The sequence below is a fragment of the Zootoca vivipara genome, chromosome 10, assembly GCF_965207765.1.
Source record: "Zootoca vivipara chromosome 10, rZooViv2.hap1.1, whole genome shotgun sequence".
Classification (NCBI taxonomy): domain Eukaryota; kingdom Metazoa; phylum Chordata; class Lepidosauria; order Squamata; family Lacertidae; genus Zootoca; species Zootoca vivipara.
Genome location: NC_142593.1, coordinates 58,909,673 through 58,922,905, shown reverse-complemented (window position 1 = coordinate 58,922,905; position 13,233 = coordinate 58,909,673). Strand labels below are relative to the sequence as shown.

Sequence of the window (13,233 nt, the reverse complement as noted above, 5' to 3'; positions counted from 1 at the left end):
CAGAGAGCCATTGAGGGCCACTGTAGTGCAAGAAAACTGTCCTCCCCGCTTGAAGCCATAGCTGCCAAGTCTCCCGTTTTCCCCGGGAAATCCCTGTTTTTCCAGCTGTTCCTAGCTGAAAAAACTGATTTTTTTTGTTTTTCCCCGGTTTAGTCTGGCGCGACGGCCATTTTGGAACTGGGCGGAGCATGCTCAGAAGCGACTTTTGATGCTGCTCTGCCCAGTTCCAAAATGGCTGCAGTGCGACTTCTGGCGCAGCGGCCATTTTGGAACTGGGCAAAGCAGCAGCAAAAGTCACTTCTGAGCATGCTCCGCCCAGTTCCAAAATGGCAGCAGCGCTACTTCCGGTCTGCTATTTCCGGCTCGGTCCCTTATTTCTCTGACAGCAACTTGGCAGGTATGCCGCTTGCCTTGTGTTGTGAACAAAGTCTGGGGGTTTGGAAGGGTGGCAGGGTCACTGGGTGTTAGGTGACAGGAAAAGGGAGTCTTGGGTAAGGGGAAAGGGAAGAAGAGAGGCTGGGATCCATCTTGGGCAGGCTGGTTGCTGCGGGGTACAAGCCCCTTTTGTAAGATCTGGACTCCCTCCTTGCAGACTGAAGGAGTTAATAGGTGAATAAGCCATATTTCTTAAAGCTACAACAGTCTCCACCCTGTCTCAATTCTCCAAAGGGCCACAGGCCCTGGGGGAGTGCCTGGAACCCCCTGGACTCTTGCCAACTCTTGACAGAGAGGGGGGAGGCACCCAACTTTTGTAACAACATTCTTTCAAGTGACTCAGTGCCTAACCACCAAGGGCTTCCGGAGCTCACAGCCAGCACTTTGAACTGGGCTCAGAAGCAAAGTGTTAGCTGTTGCTGCTGACACAGTACTAGAGTATCACACCCGGACTCCAAAGGATGATCTGGGCAGTTGCATTTTGTACTAGTGGAAGCTTCCAAAATGTAAGAAGGTCAGAAGAGCCTGCTTGGTGCTGGATCCGGTCAATGGCCCACCTAGTCCAGCATCCTGTCCTCATAGGATGCCACAATGGGAAACCTGCACACAGGACCTGAGCACAGGATCCTGCTCTTCCTGCCGTGGTTTCCAGCAACTGGCATTCAGAAGTATCAACCAATAGCCCACAACAGCCCAACTCTATTTTAAAGCTAAAATAAATCGTTGGCCATCACAGCCTCCTATGGAAGCAAGTTCCATAGTTTAACCATGTGCTGCATGAAGAATTGCGAGAGGAATGGCTTCAGAGGCAGCCCTACTTAGATAGCATGGCAGTCATCTAGTCCGGAAGCAACTAGGGACTGAGTAACTGAGGCAAGAGACAGGACAGCATCTTTGTTGACAATGCTTCTTTGAGGAGGCTTGCTCTCTGCCTGCTGAGCTCATTTGTTCATCCCCAGAGAAGCATTTCCCCATCCATTCTGACCTGGGAATTTTTCGTCCTGGTACAGGACAGATCAGGAAAAACTGCTAACATCCTGGCTCCCCCCCCCCAGCCCCAACGCCTGGTCCACCCCTGCACTGACAGATTTTGAGAAACGAGGGCTTTGTCTGGTGTATGGACCTTTTTGATGGATTCCACCTCAGCCAAACGAAATTAAGATTTCAGCAAACAAGCCCCACTTCTGCGGTGGCGGCAGAACAAATGACGGCTGATAATTGCCAGCTCCTTTTGCTTATTCTTTGCTCTGCTCACTCCATCAGTCTCTCCAGATTATATTTTCAGCTGAGTTTAATGAACGTCATTTATTAAACTAACACCAGGGTTCTGCTCTGGCCTCCGACAGATGTGTTCGCTAATATGAATCATTCCTTTAAATTGGATTATTCTGATTGAGAACAGATCCCCACCACTCCATGGAACGCAAACAAACGGGGCTCACTCTCCTCCGGTCGTGACAGTAATCGGGTTGTGCTCATTAAAAGCCCATCCTGGTGCCATTCACATCTGGGACTGGAAGGGCAGCGGCAATGCCGTTTCCTGTCGATACCCCCAGGTACAAAATAGAACCAGCACAGCAAATTCATTTTTATCCACTTTCTAAGGCAGAGGGCAAAACAGCAAAGTTCAACCAGCTTAGGGACGCATCTTGGCTTTCAGATGCATCGCCAATGGGCAAAGTCAATTGGTTTCATGTTGTGCCTCGTCACCACAAATGGTTACTATTCCAGTATTTAACAAGGCGGCAAATGTGTGCCTTGGGTTCCAGTGGGTTGAGTCCAAGGGAAAGAGACAGTGCTGAGGAGCAGGATAGAGTTCCACATGCAGACTTATTAATTCACTCATTTTATGCAAAAGTTTGACTTGTTCGCCCATCTGGGGTTGAGGGGGAAATACCTAAATGGTCTTCTTCTGCCATGACGTCATCACTATCAGTCTCCCTGCTCCAAAATAGCATTTCCACCCTCAAACTTCACCCCCCCTCTTGCCCATGCAATGCTCCAATCATTGACCCCCGCCCCCAAGGGGAAAATATTCTCAATTTTTGCAAGGGTAAAGTTAATTTTCACTTTTGATCATCCAACATTCCCTACTTTAAAAAAAATGAAGAAATTCTCTGCCTTAAAAATCATGTCTTACCATGCTCAAAACTGCAAGCCTAAATACCCTCACTAGGGAGAAAGTCATAAAGTTTTTTGTGTGTGTTTGTGTGTGGTTTTTTTTGTAAGATTCACAAATTGGTGCTGAAATGGGGAAAACAGAAAAATAGAAACCCACATTGAGAGATTCAGCCATCCCTAGTATAGGAGAGAGGCTTTTATTGACATATCTCAGCAGAGTGCCTTAATGCATTGACTGAGGCTTAGGTCTGTTGTTCATTTAATCAGATGTTCAGAGGAAATTGTGTGTCTCGTCATCAGGGATGTCTTCACAAGTGCTATCCTGTGGCAGCTGATCAAGCAGCTTACGCACAGGACCCCAAAGGAAATAACAGCATTATAAAGGATGCAGGGCCTTTACACTAGTGGTACCAGTGGTATGCAAATGTCTCCCTGCAGAAATACGAGAGACCCCTATTCAATACTAGCCCTAATCAGAGTATATAGCTTGGGCCCAGGCTATCTGAAAGACTGCATCTCCCTTTATGAACCTGCCCAGGTGCTAAGATCCGCAGGTGAGCACCCTCTCTCACTCTCATCATCTTCAGAGGCATGGTTGGTGGTGACGTGGGAGAGAGAGAGAGAGAGAGAGAGAGAGAGAGAGAGCGCTTCTCACAGATTTTGGAAATTCCCTCCCAAGAGCGTTTAGAATGGCTCTCTTTGTTATCTTTCTGCTAGCAGGCTTGATACCTTCCAATTTAGACACACCTTTGAAAATTAGGTGCTATCAGGGCAATTGGTATTTTAATGCTGGTTCTAAATGTGTTTTATTGTATTTTTATAGTTTCAAACTAGTTGGTTCTAATTACTTTGTATTTTGAAACGAGGTTTTTGAATGTTGTGAACTGCCTTGAATGAATCCCAACTTGGGAGAAAAATACATTCAGTCAATCAATTAATTGATATACACGGCTCACTTAGGTTTATTAATTTCAGTGGGTGTACTCTGAGTAGGACTTAGTTAAACACAATTCCATCAGCATTGGCACTCTGCCAGTTCTTGAAGACACACCTATTTAGTCAAGTGTTCCCCTGATCTCCTGACTTCAATTGTTCTGATTGCCATTTTACCTCCTTTGATATAATTGTTTAAATGGGTTTGTTTTATTGAGCATGTTGACTGGGGATCCTTAATGTTTTGATCATGGAATCATAGAATCATAGAAGGGACCCAAGGGTCATCTAGTCCGACCCCCTGTAATGCAGGAATCTCAGCTAAAAGCATCCATGACAGATGGCCATCCAACCTCTGCTTAAAAACCTCCAAGGAAGGAGAGCCCAGCACCTTCCAAGGGACACCGTTTTACTGCCGAGGGAGACCTTTTTACTGCCATTTTACTGCCAAACAGCTCTTACTGTCAGAAAGTTTTTTCCGAATGAAGCCATGGGTTCGAGTCCTACTCTCCAGAGCAGGAGAAAACAAGCATATCCCCTCTTCCATGAGGCAACCCTTAAGATATTTGAAGATGGCTAACATATCTCCTCTGATGAAGTTGTTTTCTTGAGTATTTTTAACGATTTGTGCGCATATATATATATATATATATATATATATATATATATATATGCACCAACTACCGGTGCTGAAGAAAGTGAAATTGACCAATTCTATGAAGACCTACAACAACTTCTAGAAATGACACCAAAGAAGGATGTTCTTCTCATTACAGGGGATTGGAATGCTAAAGTAGGGAATCAAGAGATAAAAGGAACAACTGGCAAGTTTGGCCTTGGAGTTCAAAATGAAGCAGGGCAAAGGCTAATAGAGTTCTGTCAAGAGAACAAGCTGGTCATCACAAACACTCTCTTCCAACAACACAAGAGACGACTCTACACATGGATATCACCAAATGGGCAGCATCGAAATCAGATTGATTATATTCTCTGCAGCCAAAGATGGAGAAGCTCTATACAGTCAGCAAAAACAAGACCTGGAGCTGACTGTAACTCAGATCATCAGCTTCTTATAGCAAAATTCCAGCTTAAACTGAAGAAAGTAGGAAAAACCACTGGGCCAGTAAGATACAATCTGAATCAAATCCCTTATGAATACACAGTGGAAGTGAGGAACAGGTTTAAGGATTTAGATTTGGTGGACAGAGTACCTGAAGAACTATGGATGGAGGCTCGTAACATTATACAGGAGGCAGCAACGAAAACCATCCCAAGGAAAAGGAAATGCAAGAAAGCAAAATGGCTATCCAACGAGGCCTTACAAATAGCGGAGGAGAGGAGGCAAGCAAAATGCAAGGGAGATAGGGAAAGATACAGGAAACTGAATGCAGATTTCCAAAAAACAGCAAGGAGAGACAAGAGGGTCTTCTTAAATGAGCAATGCAAAGAAATAGAGGAAAACAATAGAATGGGGAAAACCAGAGATCTGTTCAAGAAAATAGGAGATATGAAAGGAACATTTCGTACAAAGATTACCATAATCAAGGACAAAAGTGGTAAGGACCTAACAGAAGCAGAAGACATCAAGAAGAGGTGGCAAGAATACACAGAGGAATTATACCAGAAAGATATGGAGGTCTCATACACCCCAGGTAGTGTGGTTGCTGACCTTGAGCCAGACATCTTGGAGAGTGAAGTCAAATGGGCCTTAGAAAGCATTGCTAATAACAAGGCCAGTGGAAGTGATGATATTCCAGCTGAACTATTTAAAATTTTAAAAGATGATGCTGTTAAGGTGCTACACCCAATATGCCAGCAAGTTTGGAAAACTCAGCAATGGCCAGAGGATTGGAGAAGATCAGTCTACATCCCAATTCCAAAGAAGGGCAGTGCCAAAGAATGCTCCAACTACCGCACAATTGCACTCATTTCACACGCTAGCAAGGTTATGCTTAAAATTCTACAAGGCAGGCTTAGGCAGTATGTGGACCGAGAACTCCCAGAAGTGCAAGCTGGATTTCGAAAGGGCAGAGGAACCAGAGACCAAATAGCAAACATGCGCTGGATTATGGAGAAAGCTAGAGAGTTCCAGAAAAACGTCTACTTCTGCTTCATTGACTATGCCAAAGCCTTTGACTGTGTCGACCACAGCAAACTATGGCAAGTTCTTAAAGAAATGGGAGTGCCTGATCACCTCATCTGTCTCCTGAGAAATCTCTATGTGGGACAAGAAGCTACAGTTAGAACTGGATATGGAACAACTGATTGGTTCAAAATTGGGAAAGGAGTACGACAAGGTTGTATATTGTCTCCCTGCTTATTTAACTTATATGCAGAATTCATCATGCGAAAGGCTGGACTAGATGAATCCCAAGCCGGAATTAAGATTGCCGGAAGAAATATCAACAACCTCAGATATGCAGATGACACAACCTTGATGGCAGAAAGCGAGGAGGAATTAAAGAACCTTTTAATGAGGGTGAAAGAGGAGAGCGCAAAATATGGTCTGAAGCTCAACATCAAAAAAACCAAGATCATGGCCACTGGTCCCATCACCTCCTGGCAAATAGAAGGGGAAGAAATGGAGGCAGTGAGAGATTTTACTTTCTTGGGCTCCTTGATCACTGCAGATGGTGACAGCAGTCACGAAATTAAAAGACGCCTGCTTCTTGGGAGAAAAGCAATGACAAACCTAGACAGCATCTTAAAAAGCAGAGACATCACTTTGCCGACAAAGGTCCGTATAGTTAAAGCTATGGTTTTTCCAGTAGTGATGTATGGAAGTGAGAGCTGGACCATAAAGAAGGCTGATCGTCGAAGAATTGATGCTTTTGAATTATGGTGCTGGAGGAGACTCTTGAGAGTCCCATGGACTGCTAGAAGATCAAACCTATCCATTCTTAAGGAAATCAGCCCTGAGTGCTCCCTGGAAGGACAGATCGTGAAGCTGAGGCTCCAATACTTTGGCCACCTCATGAGAAGAGAAGAATCCTTGGAAAAGACCCTGATGTTGGGAAAGATTGAGGGCACTAGGAGAAGGGGACGACAGAGGACAAGATGGTTGGACAGTGTTCTCGAAGCTACGAACATGAGTTTGACCAAACTGCGGGAGGCAGTGCAAGACAGGAGTGCCTGGCGTGCTATGGTCCATGTGGTCACGAAGAGTCGGACACGACTAAACGACTAAACAACAACAATATATAATTATAACATAAAACTGGGTTTATACTTGCAAACCACTTAGAAGGTGCCTCCGCAGTGAATTAAGAGGTGCATAAGTACCTGAACAAATAACCATCAATGCTTCATAATGTGCCTCGAGTGCTGATGTCCTTCTTAGCCGTGGCGCAACTGGGAGAGAATCTGCTTATTTCCCCTGCAATGAAACCCTCACGCATGTCCCTAACAAACCACAACAGCAGCACAAGTGCTGACATTTTACTTGGACAGGCTGTAAGCAAGAGTGAAGGAAAAATGGGCCGAGAGGGAGGCTGCTTCACCCTTTCCCCACCACTCCTTTCCCCCACTCAGAACGACCCTCTCCATGATGATTCCCCCTGCTTTGGTTTGCCTGCAGCTTTTCAGCCATGGGTGTAAAAGCAGCTTGGGAAGTGGGATTTTGATCTGTTGGAGGGAAAGAATTAAGCAGCCTGTTCCAGCCGCACCCCAGCTAGTGCTGGTTTAGAATGGCAGAACAACACCACCTACGAAGTAGCTTGAGGACACAGAATTCTGCAACCCAGCCTGGCCAAATCCTGCCTTTTTGCTTCCTTTTCCAAGAACTGTGTTTCGCCCACTCTCACACACATGCTGCCTTTAATAAGGGCACAAATGCCTGTCTTTATGCCACGGTAAAACACCACTGACTGGATTACTGCCCTCTTGGAACCGCGAGAGGGGAACCTCGCCTGCTGTTTTTTCACAAAACGATAGCTGTAATTTCCTGTGATATTATTTGGGTGAGGGTGTGTCTTTAATCAAAGTTCCGCGCGCAATCAGATCTCAATTGCATCGCCTCCCACAGCTCCAGCTCTCCCAAAGCAAGGGAGCTGAGCCTGTCTACCCCTTGCTCATTAAGGGGCCAACACTGCAACGTAGCCAAATAGCTGCCCTGCTTTTAAAAAAAAAGGAAAAAAAGAGGGAGCAAAAAGCCACACTCATGAACAAGCAGCAAATATTGCTGAATGGAATTTTGCCTCAGCGTGGTAATTGCTGATTGTATTTCGAAGCGAACGCGGTAATTAATTATTGCAGTTTCCCATCAATGTGGGCTATTGTATGCCAATCTTAGTATAACCATGATAATTAGCAAACGGGATTTCACATCCATTAGAAATTGAAATTTGCAGTTCATGGGAGAGAACTCTGCGTTGTGCTATTGCTGAAGCGACTGGCAGTTTAAAAGGGATGCTATCAGGATGGGAAATACAGGGAAAGAAACCCCGCCATGCACTAAAAGAAGAAGGACATAAACGACTTTAAAATAATAATAAAAACAAGCAGCGTTCCATGCCCCCCCCCCGCTTTGCTCCAGACCCTTCAGACTTTTAGCTTGGGTCCCCCGTTTTCCAGCAGGGTGCAGTAAAGTCAAGTCATAAGCAGGCGTTAAATGTAGGACCTGGTTAGTAGCTACTTCGGGAATAATATGGGTGAGCTCTTTTCTCCTATGGTTCCTCTTAGTGAAGCGCAGCTCAAGATGGTTCATCAGTCACCCTGCTGCAGCCAAATGCCTTTTCCGGCCAGCTTGACCGCTTAGCTGCCTTGCAGGCAGCAGGAGGCAGACCTCCTGGTGAAAATGCATTTTGAGCCCAGTTGTGACAAAAGGTGAATGACCTGTTGGATTTAGGGGAGGGGGCTGAACTGGTTTGGGGCGATCACGGTTGTCTATTTATGATATTATTATTATTTATTGAATTTATATCCCGCCCTATACCCAGAGGTCTCATATATATTGAATTTATATCCCACCTTTTCCTCCAAGGAGCTTGAGTACATGGCTCTCCCCTTCCCCATTTAACTCCCGCGACAACCCTGCGAGGTAGGCTAGGCTGTGAGGCAGTGACTGGCCCAAGCTCACCCAGTGAGTAAGGATTCGAACCCTAGTCTCCCAGGTTGTTCAGCTCTGTGCTGTGTATGGAGACACTTTCTTTTATCTACCCTTAATCTCCCAACATTCATCCACGCTGAACGCACACAAATTCTAGCATTATATGAGAGAGGGAGAGAGATTTTCTCTGTTCACTGTCAGGCATAATTTTTTACAAACTTCTACTTGGCTTCTCTCTTAACTAAAAAGTCCCAAACGCCGCAAACTTCCGTTGTAGGGAAGTCGCTGTATCCTCACCCTTTTCTGAACCTTTTCCAACCCTGCCATATCCTTTCTGAGGCCAGGTAACCGAATTGCCCAGGGTATCCCAAGGAAACGGCGTCTTTCCTGAGACCCAGAGACCTGGGCAAACATCTCCCTGAAGACTCCTATGTGTTGGAGCAGTCCCTACCTACCCCAAACTCTCCACCCTGCCATAGCCTACCATTCCCCCTTTACCTAGAAGGGAGCTTCCCATGTTCTTCTTTCAAACGTTTTAGGACATAGGGTGGCATTGGCTACTGTCAACGGGGTTTTGAGGAACGGTCCCCCAAACGGTCCACACAACTGGGCATTTCTCTCTCATTATTTTCTGTTTCTTACTATCTGGCAGTCACACCGAGTGCCTAGGAATCCTCGCCTTCTCATCTTGACGGGAGGGTTTGAAATAGAATATATTGATTTTGGCAGATTTGCCTCAAATGATCCTCTCTCCGTCCTCCCGCCCTGCCTCCCCGCCGGCCTCCCACACACTCACACCTCCCTCCTCTCGGCTCTGCTTCTGTAATTAGAAAGGAAAGGGAGAACAGAAGGCGGCCATGTTGGGAGGCGGCTTCTCCCCCCCCCCCCGAAGGATCCTTGGGGGCTTTGTTTGTTGAAGCTTGTGACCTTATCTACCACATCTCAGTGATCTTTTTAATGCCTGAAAACAACTTTGAGAGCATTAGTGGCGAAAACAAGCCTTAAAACCACTGTAGGCTAAAACAATTTGTGTTCTAAAAGAGGGATTTGATCAAAGGGATGAAAAAAGCACTCAGAATTAATTGAGTGAAGCTTTCTCTCCCTCCATCTCTCTCAGCTCCTTTTCTCGCTCTGCTTCTTCTCTCGTAGTCTAGCAATGTCTTGGGAGCTTCGGCCCACATGTGGAGCTTCCTCCAAATGAAAGGGGTCTTCCTTATTTGTTTAACGGTGAAGGTTGGACACGCACGTCCTTTAGAAGGCAGCGGACACCCAGCGCCTCCATGCAGAAGTGACTGGCGAGGCCTACGCACAAGGGGAGCTCCAGATAAACATGGAGGCGTCTCTAGGGATCTCCACCCAATGGCCTAGTCGCCAATTCCGGACAGGCTCTTTTGGAGCACTTCGCAGCCCGTTTTGGGATCTCCCGAGCCACTTTTAGTTGATGTTAAGAACATAAGAACAGCCTGCTGGATCAGGACAATGGCCCATCTAATCCAGCACCCTGTTCTTATGGTGGTTGAACAGATCATAGAACCATAGAATCGTGGAGTCGGAAGGGACTTCGAGTGCCATCTAGTCCGACACCCAGCAATGCAGGAATCTCAACTAAATCATCTGTGACAGGTGGACATCCAACCTCTGATCACAAACCGCCATGGAAGGAGAGTCCACCACCTTTCATGGAAGTCTGCCTCCTGATGTATATTTTGCTCTAGGAGGCCTAGCTTGGTCAGAATTGGATGTACACTTTCAGAGCTCGCACTAAATATATTACTTCTGGTAAAGGACCCACCATAGCTGCTAGAGGGCCGTGAAAAATTGCATCTCATGCTTTTTACGCTCATCTACCCGTATACTATCTGAAACGAATGGGGCCCATTGGTTGCCAGATGTGATCCCCCCCCCCAAAACTCTCCTGCCCCACTAATAATGTCGTATGCCAGTGATTTTCAATTAGTGTGCCATGGCACCCTGGGGTGCCTTGAAGGATGGTCAAGGGTGTCCCTCTTTCCTTCCCTCCCTCCTCTGATGCCCTCTCAGGCCTCTGCCTCCCAAAGGCTCTGGGGGGGGGGGGAGTTCAGGGGTGGTAGCAGCAGCTGCCCAGAGGACTCTCAGAGAGAGCAGGCTGAGGAAACACTCCACGAGGAGGGCGTTCAAAAAAGGGTGAGAGGCCGACAGCTCTGCAAGCAAGTTTGCCAGTAGAAGGAATGATGTTCTCTCTAACCATGCCTTGTCCTGCCACCCAACTTGGATTCTACAGGCACCCACCTTCTGCTACTTCCTGCACCACCCTCACGAATGCATGTGGGATCCACTCTTCTTTCTCCCTTTACCAGTCTCGGGAAAGACCACAACCATCCTCTCCTCCCAGGGAAAGCCTGGGCATTTTGCAAGGCTGGTAGAAGAAGCACACATTTCTAAGCACAGAGGAATCTCTCTCCCCCCCCCCCAAGCAGCAGGTATAGAGTTGAAATAGAAGCCTAAGTGGTACATGAACAACCCTTCAAGACCAGCAACCTGCAATTGTCCCATGCTGCTCATGGTTCACCATGAAAACGGGCCTTTTCACCCGTTTGGCAGTTGAACTCAGAGTCCATCATCTAATGCCCCTTTGCAAGTTTTGTTGAGGGCTGAACAGGAGTAGTACTAAGCTCCTCCTCTCACACATCCTGATCAGAAGGCATCACATAATAAAGACTGACCGCCCCCCCCCCCAACCGTACAAGGAATGGAAAATGTTTTGACATGCTTAGAACACAGAACTAGCGATATGCGTAAACTGGACAGGTCCTTCCGTTTGAAAACCACAACATCAACTTGTGTCTTTAACACGTTCACCAACTACAAGATTCACAGGGCACTGACAACATCCATCCCACTGGAACGAGGGGGTATTGTTACGCAATGGAGCAACTTCCCATTCATTTCATGGGAGTTTGCAGGGGAGACGTTCAGAGTGGAATGTTCCTATGACCCTCCTGGTCAGCGAACAGCCATGGGAATCATATTGGTGATGGGCCTCTATGCGCACAAAATGCCTATCCCCTCTTAGTACCTCTTCCAACTTTTGCTTTTTAGATGACTGAGCTGGTGCCAGAGAAGAAGAACTGGGGAGTTGACCTCTGTGACTTGCAAGCTTGACAAAAACGGGGTAGAGGTGGGGAAAGGAGGTTCCAGATCACTTATATTGTCTCTCCTTTTCCAGCACCAACAATGATGCTTAAAGACGTCCGATCCCACTTCGTGTTTATACTTTCTGGTCTAGCTCTAGAGGAGAAAGCAGACCCCCTCAGAGACTGAACGGTCAGGGTCCATGACACAAGAGACGCTATTGGACAACAGGTGACGTTCCCCTGGCCCCTTCCCTCCCTGAGCAGTTACCTGTGCTAGACCTTGCTTATCCAGAGTTTCCCACAATGCTTCAGTAGGGGCGGTTAGCATCCTTTGGCCTCTTCAGCTGCACCTTCAGCCTCTTCATGCCAATCTGGAAGCCGTTCATAGCCTGGATGGCAGCCTGGGCACTAGCAGGATTGTCAAAACTCACAAAGCCTGTCAAGACACAAGGCAAAGGCGCAGGGTTTAACCAGCTGGAGGGGGTCGCCGGGCCACCCCACACACAAGACCAACTTCGAGGATGAGGATGGAGTGCGGGCGAAGGGGGCCGGTGGATGGCAGAGCTGCCAGGTGGCGCAAGAGGTGGGGTGGTATGGCTGCTCCGTTGTCATGGCGGGGAGTGGGAAGGGTGCGGATGGGATGGACAGAGCCTTGATCTCTGGCAAGCCTCGGCTGACAGGTGAGGTGGGAAGCGAGGCCATGGGAAGAGCTGGGTCCAACTGGTATGGGTTGGTGTGTCTCATTTGATGATGACAAGAAGCTGAGCCAGGTTCAAGGTCCTTGTGTCTATTTACAAAGCCCTGGACAACTTAGGTCCAGAGTACCTCTCTGAGACCATAGCTGGTCATTCCCCCAAGTTGGTGAGGCTCAATCGGCAAGAAGAAGAAACGGAGCCTTTAGTGTCATTGTCCTAGTCCAGTGGAACTCTCTGCCACTAGAGATTCAGCAGGCACCTTCCGTGCCAACTTTTAAATGCCCGCTGAAAACGTTTCTATTCTGCCAGACCTATGCAGGCAATTCAGAATGCATCCTTCCATAACGTGGAAGTCAGAAAAGTTTGGTGGCTGTGCATGCAAATGTTCAGGACCTGCGTTTGGATATGAAACTGTAGGAAGAATACTCTAGCAAGTGGAATAGTCAGTGTGCATGCTTGAGGGCAAACGCATGAACAAGGCTGCTCATTTCCGAGCACAATTCAAAGTGTTGGTGCTGACCTTCAAAGCCCTAAACGGCCTCAGCCCAGTATACCTGAAGGAGATTCTCCACCCCCATCATTCAGCCCAGACACTGAGGTCCAGCTCCGAGGGCCTTCTGGCGGTTCCCTCCCTGCGAGAAGTGAGGTTACAGGGAAGCAGGCAGAGGGCCTTCTCGGTAGAGGCGCTTGCCCTGTGGAACGCCCTCCTATTAGATGTCAAGAAAATAAACAACTATCTGACTTTTAGAAGACATCTTTTAGGCAAGTTTTTAATGACTGATGTTTTAATGTATTTTTAATCTTTTGTTGGAAGCTGCCCAGAGTGGCTAGGGAAACCCAGCCAGATGAGCAGGGAATGAATGAATGAATGAATAATAATTTGTCTGGT

General features: G+C 47.1%; 1 protein-coding gene across 1 annotated transcript in view; it reads right to left on the bottom strand.

The window, feature by feature from the left end:
* The window catches only part of CELF4 (CUGBP Elav-like family member 4), a 710,986-nt gene that overhangs the window by 11,734 nt on the left and 686,019 nt on the right, over nucleotides 1-13,233 (bottom strand). The window contains exon 12 of the mRNA XM_088652806.1: nucleotides 11,918-12,085. Within this exon, the coding sequence (XP_088508932.1) occupies nucleotides 11,958-12,085 (128 nt within the window). The 3' untranslated portion in view covers nucleotides 11,918-11,957. The remainder of the gene's footprint in view (nucleotides 1-11,917; nucleotides 12,086-13,233) is intronic.